The sequence below is a fragment of the Chlamydotis macqueenii genome, chromosome 7 (genome assembly GCF_036417535.1).
Source record: "Chlamydotis macqueenii isolate bChlMac1 chromosome 7, bChlMac1.mat, whole genome shotgun sequence".
Lineage (NCBI taxonomy): Eukaryota > Metazoa > Chordata > Aves > Otidiformes > Otididae > Chlamydotis > Chlamydotis macqueenii.
Window position 1 is genome coordinate 15928740 of NC_141562.1, and position 13753 is coordinate 15942492.

Here is a 13753-nt window from a genome sequence, read left to right on the forward strand (position 1 = left end):
TGAACACAGCGTGAGATTTTAATGCTCAGTGCATAGTGATGGTTAAAAGCAGGTTTAGTAAATTTTTTAAGTTTAAGCACTTCTGGAGATATTGCAGCTATTCTTGAGTCATTTTAGTGGTCTTAAAAATTACTCTTGGTAATAGCAATTTTAGATGCTACTTGGCATAGTATCATATTTTTATGTGTTTTACAATATTTTCAGGTAGAAGTACAATTTTAAAGACTGGCAACTCCAAATCTGCTTGTAAAATGGGAAGTTGTTTCGGTCTAAAAGAATATTGCCTGAAAGACGAATGGTGCTGCGTTTTCCTAAGCTATAAAAGTAAAATAGCAATCCATAGCACTTGCAGGGCAATTGTCACATACCAAACCCTTGACAGATATTACATCTGTACAAAAGGAGTTGGCAGAACAGAGAAATAAAGCTGCAAAAGAAATCAGCAGTTCAGGTTGCATATTCTGTATAAAAGCATGTTTTCTGAGGCTGTGGGAGCAAGAGCTTACAAGAATGCTTTTTGGTTTATGTCATTTTTGTGCTTGATTATCAATCAGCATCACTTTTTGTCCAATTAAAAACAAAACCAACCCCAGATTCAGACTTTAACATTTAGATCACCTTTTACTTGAGCCTTTGAATTTTCTGAGCTATGAATACTAGAGCGGTGCTTAAAACTGAGCCAGTCTGAATCAAAGCACAGAAATTCGCTGGAGGTTTAAGCAGTATCATGAATGCGTTTGAATTGAACTCAAGTTCGCTGTCGTTCCTTCCCAGTTTCTCCAATTAGAGATGTTTGCCAGGAAGAGCTCAAAATAGTCTGTGAAAGCCCTCCTTATGCTATGTTCAATACAGAGCAATTGTAGCACAAGCCTGCTAATGTAAAGGTTATGCCAAGCTTATCGAAATTGCACAGCTGTCGTTCTGAACTCAGTCCCACAGGAAACAAGGCAGGGCATTTTCCCTTTAAATTGGGTTGCTTAGTTACTCCATTTAAATGTATGGTCCTGTGTAGCTCTTCATTAGGAACCTTGTTCTGTAAATCGAGATGTTTGGAGAGACTGTTTCATGGAGTTATTCCGTTGAGCGTTCCCTGCTGAATGGGGTGGAGGTAAGTAGAAGGTCTTTCAAAAGACTTTACTTAATGAGCAGGTGGGGCATTTCTGAGAATAAAGTGCATCTGAAAACAGAAATACATTTTTCCGACAGATTGAAATGTGAGGTGCTTTCACCTCAGCCAGTGCCACAGGCTGTTAGAATTTCATTTCTTTCATTTCTTGCATCTGCAATTTAAATAAAGCAGAGAACACGCTACCACTTTCCCTCCACATCACAAACTCCCAAGAGCTTTGATGGGAATTTCAGTCTATAAAACCCGTGTGCTTGAGGTTTCACTGTTTTCATTGATATTCTGTTTTGTGAACCCCATAGTTCTCGTGAAACAGGCTTTCTCAGTAGCTTGTACCCTGCCCAGCCACCACAGCAATTTAGATCCTGCCCTCCTGGCGCTTGCTGTTCTGGCAGCGTTTCAGTAAATCCATTTGTGCAGGTGTTTTGGCTTTTTGCCATCGGGTGGCTTTTGTGTGGCACGCACACAAAACCTCTTTAATTTCCAGTCAGTGAAATCATGTATCTATTTTTTATTAATGACTTCTCATTACTTTCTTGTCTAAAATGACCACAGTAAGTGACTCAGGCTTGAGTGCTGAACTTAGTGGTCCTCGCTGTGTATCTCTTAAGACTGTTACGCAAATCTTTTATGTGCTTAACAGTGCGGAAGAAATGGGGGAAAAATAATTTAAATACTTTTGACTTCCTCAACCCTCTTTCACTAGCTCTTTTTCTTTCTTTCTCAACATAAGTGGAAAGGGTCAGAATTGAAGGAAAGAGTATGCTTGAAATTAAGACTGTTGCTTAATGCCTACTGCTCTCGCTGCACTAAGGAGCACTGCTGAATGCTCAGTCTTTGTTTTGTTTTAGTCTCACTAGAGCAACATTAAAAGGCGTATAAATGCAGAGGGGAGGAAACAAAACTTTAAAAATCCAGACTTTCAGCCACACTTCAGGTACTAGAAAACTCCCCTCTGTTCTTTTAGGCTTTTCTCTAACTCTGCTCCCATTCTTCTGGCTCTGGAAGGTGTTTTGGGCTTGCTTGCTGTCTCAGGTTTTGTAGTACCAAATGACTTGGCAGTGCTTCATTCTTCCAGAGGTTGACTCCGCAGCAGTTGATGTTGAACTGTCGTTTCCTCTGTAATCGTGTGTATATCAGATATGCTGGCTTTGGTGCAGAGCGCAGGTAGGCAGCTGGGCCTGTAATTCCACTGTTCAGAGAACTCATTTGCGCGTTAGGCTGTGGTCAGACAATTGCTTTGGAAACTGCAGGGGTGGATCAAGGTGTCAAAGCCTCCCATCTCACTTGCCAGTCATTTGTTAGCGCTTTGTCCTCAGCTGCTGTTATTCAAACAGTTGAGCTAAAGGAAAAGGCTGCGCAAGGTCACCTCATGGACTTCAGGACAAAGTGAGCTGGCTTTGTTCAAATGACGATGTGCTCTGCTTTGTCAGGTCAGCGGCAGCGATGACTTCTCCTTCAGCCAGGAGGCAGTGACGTCTTAAACCGCCCCAGTATTTCTGATAAAGTATAGTATGGGGTGTGTGGTGTTAGTCTGAAACCATCGCCTGTGTTCATCTACATCAGTTTTAAAGAGAGGTTAAGCTGAACTGGTCCCTAGTGTCGTTAACGTGCCTTATTGTTATATTTACACAAATAGCTAAAAAATTACCCTGATGCGATTGGTGATTCTGAGGCATCAGGAGGGCTCTTTGCCTAGAGGCAGAAGTTTAAAGTTTTGAATTTCATTGATACAACAAAAATGACTGAAACATAAATACAGAGTAGTTGCATGGTGCGATTTTCCGCATCAGGCAGAAGTCCTAGGTAAGTAGGGGATTGATGCTGAACAGTAGTAGAGCCTTCTGCGATGACTGATAAAGTTTAGAGTCTGACTTTTGTTCCAGTGACAAATTAAAAAACGAAATTTTATTCTACCAAAAGATAAAATAGTTTCCTTCAGTAGTTAGTGAGTAGAATTTTATTAAGTAAAACCCTTTTGCATCAGGCTACATACTAGGAACTGAGTCATTTTTTTGAGATTGCCTGTTGTACTCTCTGTGACTGTTTAAATAAAAACAAGCAGAACTACTTATCTGAATGTATAGAAGCAAAACGGAATGTAAGATAAAATGTAAAATAACTTCAAGTAATAATAGAGTGTTTCTGAATCAACTGGAAGAAGAGTTGGTGATTAGCATATTGAAGTGGATTTCTTTTCAGTTTTAAATTCAGGAGCGGTTAGGAGGAGCTGAGAGTTATTTCTCAGAATAACGTCCCCAGAAGGGTCCAGGTTGGCTGATTGTTTTCCAGATAAGCGTGCTGTACTCCCTGCAGGGCAGCTCACTTCCCTTTTGTGTCAGGGTAAAAACTTTGGGTCTCTGACGTGGTAGGACTAAGTTATTGAACTCTTCTTAAAGTTGTGCTCTACTAATGGGAACACAGATCCCCTCCCAAGAGTCATAGGAGACCTTTTTTCGGTTATAGTCACTTAAATTCATAAGGCTTTGTGGGGCAAGGCATTTTCATTATTACACTTGCAAGCAGTGAGTGCGATTGTATGCCTTGCAGTCATACAATTTAATGAGCAGAACAGCCAACTCAGACACCGCTCCCAACTAATTCACATGTTTTATTTAGCTGGAATTTAGGGATGTATGAAGTACGAATGGGTATTTTGGATTTCCAAGTAATTGCGTTTAGCAGAGAGATGTAATAGGCAATTCTTGATCTCTGTGACTACCTCCAACTTTGTGTCTTCATCATCTAACAGCTTCTAAGCATGTGTGAGGCTACAGCCGTGGTTGTAAGTGTATGAGTTTGGGGTGTATAGGAAGTATTATCAAGGAGATGTTTGAACAGGCTACTGCAGCCTGGTAAGCTCCGTCTGCAGCTAGTGCCAAACAGGTGCATCCCTCAGGCGATTTGGAGCAGGGGACTGGTTCGAAACACCTCTGTGGAGGAACTGGTCTCTCAGTGGCGGGAGGAGAAAGAAACCCATGGCAGAAAGGGGCTGTGAGGATTCAGTTGGCCTTGGGGGTGTTCAGGGGGGAGAGTGTGCTGCTCTTGGTTCCAGAGCTCTCCCACTTGTGAGGGAGCGGTGGTCGGAAGGGGCCTTTGGCTGTCGGGCTTGTTGTGGGACTGTCTCCACTCAGGTGTCTTTAGAGCCCTTCTTGTTGTCTGTCAGTTCACCACGCTTGATGTTTCTTTTTAGCCAATTCAGTAACATTTGTTTTCATTTTTATAGATGTTTCTGTTTACTTTATCTGTGAAGTTGAAATAGAGAGCAATCCTCCCAGTAGTGGCACCATGAGATGGGAAGTGGCTTTGCAAGGGCAAGGACGAGGTGAAAGGAAGGTGATCAGACAGCTCTCTGGTGGCAGAGCGTGGGATTATTCAAGTTGTTTGTTTCGGCTCAGGCTGTTTGACCTTGCTGAGCATCTTACCTACAACAATGATTGAGAGTTTCCTCTGAACCATCTCATTAAAAATAATTAGGAATTAAAATAATGAGAATTAGCCATCAGAAACACAATAGATCTGAGCCACTCTTCTTCCATGAAGAGTTTATTAAATAGATTTTCACTTTGCTCCCAAGGAGACAGGCCCTTTATTTATCTGCCTTTGCCTTGATCATATAATTGTAAAGCAAGCGCACTAGTTAGCTGAAACAGTGAAGTTAATGACAGGAACAAAAATGCTTTTGTGGAAGCTTTTAGGAAAGCCTTTGGAGCTTGTTGTTTTATTTACTAGGTTTTACTTGCCTGGTGCCTACAGCCTTTTCTGTAAGGTGCCTGCCGGGAGGTCACTGCTGCATCATGACTGCATTTACCAGTGCATAAACATAAAACATCTCAAGAAAGCTGTAGGTAGGGAAGGTCATTTCTGTAGTGCCTTTCTATCTTTCTGAAAGTGTGTTCAATTCAGTGTCATTTGACTTTCATGACTACTCCATTACATCCAGGAATTTCAAGGACAACTTGAGTTTTGTTGAGAAAGTTTGAACGAATAAACGTACAACAAATGGCGTGTGGTTCAGCGTGTCGCTTCTCCCTGCGTTTCAAGCAGAGCGGAGGTTCCCTCCGTCAGCGAGGCCAGTCAGCCTCCGCTGGGTGTTCTGCTAATAATATGCAGTGTGAAATCAGAATAGTTAGAATATCAGATTTCTACCAAGACCCACAGTCAGACATAGGGCACCTTAAAACAAAAGAACAGGAAGGTAAAGTCTTGGGTAAATATTTCCGTCGTAAGTCACCCTCAGTGGTGTGCTCATCCATGCTTGTTTATGTTGAATAAAGCAATCTATTACTGCTGAAAAAGTTTCTGTTAAGGAACATTGAAGTGAAGCTTGAGAAAAATGTTTCATAATATTACTGAGGAGCATTTCATGTAGTCCCTTTCGTAAGCAAATAAAGGTCTGCTTCAAAAGTGCTGAAATTGCACTTTTGTGCTGTTCCTGCTGTGGAAGAGTGTTCCAGGATCTACCTTCTCTGCCAGTCTGAAAAAAACCCAACCAAGTTCAGGCTGGAAACGTACTTTTAAAATTTGTGGGCATCATGTAGCCATTTCTTCTTTGCGCTTGTACAATGTTGTTTGTGCTGATACTGCTTTTTAGTTTAAGTAACGGATATTTCCTCCTTGATATTTTACCAAGCATATTTCCAGAGAGCTTTCATTTTCCTAGACTAAATAATTCAAGCCTCTGTCATCTCCATAGTATGGGCTCTCTTAACCTCCTCATGATGGGAATAACCTTTCTGTGCACCTGGCTGAGTCGAAAGATGATATTTTTCGTGTGTCCAGTATTTCCCACCGGGTCTGACTGGTGCCTGGTGATACAGCACAGTGCTTGTGCGTGTGCTCTTATTGCCGCTGCTGCTTAGAGATTGTGTTTTGTACAGCACAAGAAAGTATACCACCCATGTGTTTACAATGTGTAACTTGTCTTTAAGATTTTTTTTTTTAATTTAAATTATTGTCTCCCTTTGAATTAGAAGTGTGTGTAAGACTACAATTGTAAATTTATCTGTTCAGTGTATGGTGATGAATGTGGAACTAAATAAGACCGTGTCATTAGGTTCAGCCTTTGAGACGGGGAGGGAGGGAGGGATCACAGGCACCTTAAAAAGCAAGCTGGTGTTTGGCTGGTACTGACATGGATGACGTTATATGAAATAATCTTTAAATTCTTATCTCTGCAATTTCTGCAGAAATTTTTAATGGGTGCCGTGAAGGTAATCCACAGCAAGTTTTCTACTACACATCCTGTTTGGTTTTTTCTCTTCTAGCTATAGAAATAGTTTTAGCTATTGCTCCTCTTTTCATTGAAATTTCTCATGATAAATTGTATTGCTTCACCTGCTCACATTTGCAATAAACCCTCTGCAAATTGCTGAATTTAGCAGTAGAATCTGCCTTTTCTGAGACTGTCTGTCTGGATTTCAGTGCTGAAAGTTGATTTTTAAACTTACCGTGTAACTGCTTGGATTATAGTTCTGGAAATCCTGCTGTGTTTGATGGAAAACTAGTCCTGTGAAAAGGCTGCTGATGTGAGATTGACTTGTAATTTTGATAATTTGCTTTTTGAAGAATACAACTCGAGATTGGCCTGATTTGGGTGAGCTCTTCATTGAGATACCCAGCAAGGAGAAAACATCATCATGAAATCATAGAAGGTAGAGAAAAAGCTAGATCAGTTTTCAAAAAAATCATGATTGTTTTTTTCGTAAGGCATATGCAATTTTTAGAATTAAAAATTGTCCCTGCTTTGGATTTCTTTTTGATTGTGTGTGTGGTGCTGTTCAGTGGTGAATAGCAGGACCATTCACCAAAACCAAGTCTCAGTAGAAGTTTGTATCAGTGAGCTTCGTTGCCCTAACAAAGAGTTTGTTGAAGGGTTATTCAGTTAGCCAAATCCTAAACCTCTAGAAAATTGTAACACGTGTCTCTGGAAAAGATTGGAGTTGTGTCTTTTATGATCCTGTTATTTTTATCGCATCCAGTGAAAAAAATAACAGCAGGAGGGAAAAGAAAATATTTATTTGATGTAGGCATACAAACGTTGCTTATCTTCCTGCAGGATATGCTCATAGGAAACCACAATGAAATGAAAGGTGTAGTTTTTCAGATGCTCTGTTTGCTCTGTTAATGCCTTCAAACAAAAAAAAAAGCTTTAAAATTATCGAGAGAAAATGTTCAAATTTTATGTATCAAACCAGAGCTTATAAGAATAAAATGAGTAAATACTGGGAATTTTTCCATTAAACAATTACCCGCCAAACTCTCTGTTTGAGAGAGAAAAACCTTTAGAGTTTGCCTCTTCGTCTCTAACAAAAAGTAATTACCGTGTGACTGTCATTAGTATTAGTTGAAGTGTCGCTCAGGCTGTTGATAAATCCTACCAGCCTCCCAGAACGTGGTGCCGTCAGTCCTCGCGCTGGTGTTGAGAAGCTTGCTCTTGCAGCTGAGCTCGGCAGCGGAATAGCAAAGCTGTTGCTGGTGGAAACAACCGTGCTGCCGAGATGTCCTCACCTGCATGGGGATCCGAGGAGCTGCTTCGCTGGTTATAGCAGGATAGATCATAGATCTTGTCTGTGTTGGGGTAATTACAGTCTGTAATTAGCTGCAGCGCAGTTCTTTTGAAGTCGATGAATGTGTGGTATTTACTGTAAGCTGGGAAATAGCATTTTACCTTGACTTGCTCTCATGTTTAACCCACAAATGGTTTTCTGTTGGGATTTTTGTGTAAAGCATTTAGACTTCTCAAAAAAAAAAAAAAAAAAAAAAAAAACAACACCAAAACACCCCCCTCCCCCAACCAACCAACCAAACAGTCCCAAAAACCAGTGATACTCCAGTGTTTCTTTCCTAGGCTAGAAACTAATTAGAGCTATCACTTACTACAGATGGGGTGTAGCCATTCATGTGGCCGGGGCCATGCCGGGAAGATCAGAGAAGCATTTAAATGTCTTTAAAAAATGTGGGCTGCAGGCTCGTATACAGTTCTCCATGGTGACGTGGGAAGGAGAGCTGTTGTTTCTTAGCATGCTGTTCCAGCGGTACTAGTAGGCTCTTTGAAAATTAAAAGTGCTTCTTAATTAACTTTTGTTTTTGTATGGTTTAAAGAGGTAATATTTTTCATCATTTTAATGTAGAAAATCAAATTATTTACAAAGCACAGTCATCACATGTACTATACATGCTCTTATATGTTTTAAGACTACACCTCTGCGTTTGCTAGCTCTGCATGTACTGCTTTGTCTTTGAACCTCTCTTTTGAGTAAACCAACAAAATCTTACTTATTTTCTTTCATTATTCTGCTCTGCTTCCATTGATGACTCTAAACTTTTGACTCCAGACTGGCAATATGAGGGTAAGATGGCAAAATGTAACTTCCTGAACATTGCTCGGCTGTTCTTAATTTTTATTTTCCTTAGAACATTATTAAAATTCTGTTCACTCTCTTTAATTAGATACTTCTGTTGCAATTAAATGCAAATTATGTTTGTTTCTGTTGTGAAGCTTTAATTACAATTTATACCTTTTAATCATTCCTTTGTTATTTCTTTGGGTTAAATTACCATTGTATTATCTCTATCCTGAAGGACTTCTGCTTCCCTGAGATCCCTGGCGGTATCTCTAGAGCCAGCCATGAGCAGGTTCATTAGCGTAGCCGTCCAGCTGTGTTGTGGTGGTACGTGATGATGAGTCCATGTGTGTGTCCATGATGGGGAGAGGAAGGCTCACCTAAGAGAGAACAGAACAAACCATGTTAATTTTTTACTGTTTAAGTGTATGTTTTAAACAGGGATCAACATCTGAGAAGTTAAATGCTCTGTCATCAGGTTTTCCCTTGCTTTATAATGTTTATCCGAGTAAGGGATCAGCAGACGGCTCAGATCTTGATCCTCTGGGAGTCTAGCTTAGATGACAGTTGTAGCTCATACATCCAATTTCAGTGAATACTTCTCTTCGGAATGCTGAATATGCTGACTTGTTTTAAAAAGCAGCAACAAACCCCCCAAGATCCTTCTTCTGGAACCAGAAATAACTTCTCTTTTCATCTTTATAGATTGCAAATTGGCCAGAACAGGTCCTCCAGCCACAATAGTTCCTATTGATGAAGAAAGTCGGAACGGTGAGTGCCCCTCGGTTTTCCGCGCCAGCCCTTCGGTTACCCCGCGTTAGCTGATCGCGTTGTGGAGGCGAACGTGACAGGGGTGATGTGTCTGTGTCCAGCTTGGCAGTGAGGTGTCTCAGAGCCTGCTAACGGGGATTGCAGGTGGAAAGGTGACAGTGACCCAAAATGCTGAGAGGTGTCATTCGTTCTTGGAAGTTACACATTTTGATGACTTCGGTCTTTGACTCCAAATAAGTCTTGTGAATATGCTTTTAGTTTTAATAAGTATTTAGACAGCAATTATTTGTAGTAAAATGGTAGTTTAGCTCCCTTTTTGCTAACATGCCAACTTGTCTTTTTACTGTCTGACTTCTTATGTATGATGTTACCAGGGGACGAAGTTCTGTTCAGGTTTTGATGTGGGTAGGTAAAGTTGAAACCTTCTTTCTCTGAAGCTTGATAGGAGTGTTAACGCTGGTGTTTTCTGGGTTTCATGTGCAGCTTTTAGAAGGTTTATTTTGTTGTTGTTGTTTCGCTCTTATGTTTAGTAACATGAGTTTATGGATGCCTCTGAAATGGTAGAACATGCTTGCATGTAGTCATGGAAACTTCAAAAGAAAATGAATGCCTTTATGATTTGATGGGATAATTTTTTACGGTTCTGGAATTGTTGAACTGTAGTCTTAGCTTTGCATTGATGCAGCATACTGTTACATGATGAAGTGCTTACCCTGTAAGAGTCAATGTTTTTTTACAGGTGGCTGTTAGCCTGATATTAAATTACTACTCTTTCCTGATTTTTATTTTGTGATTATATTGTTTTAATTTTTTTTAAAACCTCGTAAGCTAATCACATTTGTGTGCTACGTGTGATTATGATTTATCCTATATGGGTGCTTGACATGGTGAGCACAGTCGAGGTCATGCTGGTGGACCCTCTCTGCTATTATCCTTGGGGGAGCTGCTTGCTGCTGGAGTTGCTCAAGGTCAGGTGGGTAAGAGTGTGCAGGTTTTGCTGGTAAGAGAACCAATAAAACAATTGTTAATGTGTCTGTGTGCTGAAGAACTCTGTTACTTAGTACTGGAGTGGCTTCTAAAAGCATCACAGCATCATGCTAGCTCTTACTCTGTAACAGCAGAACTTGTGTGTGTCATCTGTGCTGCAGTACTCGTCAGCTGTCATTAATTCAGTTTGGCATACGTGGTCCCTGAGCAGTACAAGGGTCCTGAATCAATACCGTGGGTTTTTTGTTACCTGTTTCCAATATATCTACTGTAGAAGGAGTTTGGGGATTTGGTGCTTATGAAGTAATTGAATCTGTATCACCTTGGTGGGAAGGTGTCAGGTATTCTTGATTATAGGTAGGTAGTGCTGGCATGTTTTATAGCACTTTGTTCTTGTGTGCTACCAGCACTTGAGTAACTTACCTGGGGAATGTGGTGGGAGCAACACCTGGAACTAAGGCTGGATGCTGACTGGAGAGTCACTTGAAATGTAAGCGAAAATTTAGAGACATAACAAGCTTGCAACTCTCAAATTGAATGGCATAATGAACTTTATTTCTCAGCTTTTTAATGCTTGATTCAGTGTTTGTGGAAAAACTAAAGCTAAAAAAATTCTCTTCAAATATAACTGGTCCCGCAACAAAGGTGGTTAAGTTGAGCATGATGGGGAGAGGTGTGAATTTCCTAAAAGCTTTGCATGTGTCTGCAAGGATTTGATTTATCTATTTTGCTATGAATTCTTATGAACCATTAACTCTCCATTAAAGAAGTCAAATTGGAAGTAGAAACTTCAGCTCACATTGTAGTTAATGGAAGTGCCACACCTCATCTGTAAGTCACAATGTGCATTAAGTAAATGGATCTCCTGGGAAGCCGGTTCTTGGGTTGAAACGTCCTTAAATATTTTGCTGTCTTTGAAGTGGTAAGTTGTCACGTGTGGCTGAAATTAATGAAGGTGAAACCTCAGTACAGTGGAGAGGCTCAGCGGCTGAGTCTGCTGAATGTAGATATTTAAAAACAGTAAAATGTAGTCACAGCAAAGGATGTGGAGCCGCTACCAGCAAATTTTGTTTTCCAGTTCTGTGTGTGCGATCTTCTGGATGTCTTCAAGTTCAGGGCAAATGCTTTAGCTTGCTAGAGTCGAGTTGGTATCCGTGCCAGATGATGGGTGTTGTTGCAACTGAATGTGTATGTGTACACACCCACGCGCGGACGTGCGCACACACACGTTTGTCGGGGAATGAGATGACTTGCTAATCAGGTAGCACTGTGTTATTTGGATGCTGCCGGCACGCATCTGCGCCCATCTTTTGTTTACACGCTTACGTAAGATGTTTACAAGTAGTGTCTGACAACTATGCCATCAATTTTGCAAAGTATTAATACACTATTGTCATTATGCTGTTTTGCTATGCTGATGTTTTGGTTCTAGGCAAGCCGCTGGTGCATCCTGATGGGTACGCTTCAATTTGTGTGGCAGTGCTTTGGCTGCAGTATCCATTTGTGCTCTACAGCGCTGTCCTCGACTGATTTCCTTACATGTTTTACACTACAGCTGCAGCTTGACGTGACTGGTGAAAGAGCAGACTGAGAGCTGTTTCAAAACTGGAATATAGTTGTTATAAGTGATAGTGAAGCTGTAGTGATAGATATTTGCATGGCACACAGATCATGCGTTATACAACGCTTCTAGTGACCAAACAAATTTGTGTTGGAACTGCCAATAGATGCAGAGGAATAGTTCACCTGTTTTTGTTCTAATGTATAGAAATGTGTCTCTAGATCACTTAAAGTATGAAATCTGATCAGGTTATTTTAATTCCTTGTAGTGCAGCTTTCAGAGGTCTGTTGTTGGTGTTGGACGGTCTCTTCTAAGGTTTTAGAATAAAGATCTCAAAAGCATAACTGAGTTAACACCTCTGCATGACCGTTTCATCTAGTGCACATATTCATCAGTTTCTGGCAACTGAGTAAACAGAAAATCCTCTCTTAGAAGTTTCTTTGCTTTCACTGTGCTGAATGTTACTTCTCAGCATCCTGAGTTCACTCACTTCTAATTCACAAAAAGTCTAGACACCAACAAGTCTCAGGGAATAAAGATATTTTGCAAAACACCTATTCCTTGTTTTTGCCGTCTGACACACGCAGCTATCATGTCTGACCTCTAAAGATCTTGAGAGACCAGCAGAGATGTTAGGATTTGACAATTTCCTGCCATTGAATTAACATACCTTCATACCAAGTAATTTAGGAAAAATAGAAAGTTAGGTTATAGTTGTATTCCAGTAAAGAATCCTAGAAGGGATACACTTTACATTTCTGAAGTTAAATTTGAATTCTTTTTTCATTTTTCCTTAGTTTAGCTGCATGGATGATAGTATTTGAGTGTTGCAGGCTTCTTGACAGGATGTTGGGTGAGCTCACGTACAAGGGGGTGCACAGGCAGGATAGCTGTACCTCTGTCACCTGCTGCTTGGTATTTGCCTTCACGTATTTTATTTCAGGATGGCTACAAAGTTAATGGAATATGGGCAAGAACTACTCAAATGTTACCAGATAGTTGTTCTGGCTCTAAGTTGTGCAGGCAGCTAATGGCCAGTATGGTAGCCAGGAGCCAACACAGCGATCAGTGGAACTCTAAAAGGTCTGCCCTAATGTGAGGAAGACTATGAACTGCTGTCTTGGTAATACATTCCTAACAAAAACTCTGTAGTGATGAATATTTTGTTTGTGCTCTTGCCTATCCTAGGTAGATCAGTAAATATTGTTTTGCTTCTGATTTTATTTTTGGTTTTTCCTTTCCCCCTCACCGCCCTTACAACGGTACGGAGTGCTAATGAATATTTGGACTGTCTCAGTGTATTATGTCATCTCTCTCTTCTCTGCATGCACTAAATCTCTGTAATCCTCGCTGGGCATGTTCGGTGTTTATGCAAACACAGGTAGGTGTGGGACGGAGTTTTCATGGTTGTACGTGGGTTTGGTATTGGTTTTTGTATCTTTTCATCTTCCTGGTATCTTGGCAGCAATCTCTTGTCCACCTCACTTCCTGGGCAGGCAGAGGATGTGTGATCACTCTACACATCCCCATCAATATCTCCCTGGGGTGAGGGATTTAATGGGAAATAGGGCACAGATACACAGGAAGCCAGGCTGTGGGGTTCCCCCCCCCCCCGACTATTGGACCAGTTTATTTTCGGTTTAATCGTATATAATGCTGGAAGAATGGACCTGATTACTAAGGCGTACTGACAATGTCACTGCAAATTTCCATGCTGTATCAGACTATTTTAACTTGTTTTTCAGGGGCGGTTGGCAAGGATTAAAGAAAATGTCTCCAGAGGCACAAAATCTGTAGCCTCTCTTCTGAGACAGGCTTAAGTGTCTAATACATTTCCTACGGAGTGCGTGTGATGGCTTCCGAGCAGCCATCACTTAATAAAATTTTCAGTGACTACCGGTGTGGGCTGGAATTGAACTAATGAGCCATAAAGATGGAGGGTCCTGCTATCCATCTCCTGTG

The 13753-nt window shown here is 40.8% G+C and overlaps 1 protein-coding gene across 4 annotated transcripts in view; it reads left to right on the forward strand.

Annotated features, from left to right (window-relative positions):
* The window catches only part of PCDH15 (protocadherin related 15), a 323439-nt gene that overhangs the window by 18274 nt on the left and 291412 nt on the right, over positions 1–13753 (forward strand). For 3 of the 4 annotated variants that reach the window (XM_086752821.1, XM_086752820.1, XM_086752823.1), the window contains exons 2-3: positions 8464–8478; positions 9178–9243. In XM_086752821.1, the coding sequence (XP_086608947.1) occupies positions 8464–8478; positions 9178–9243 (81 nt within the window). The remainder of the gene's footprint in view (positions 1–8463; positions 8479–9177; positions 9244–13753) is intronic. The other variant, XM_086752822.1, reaches the window with a different exon arrangement.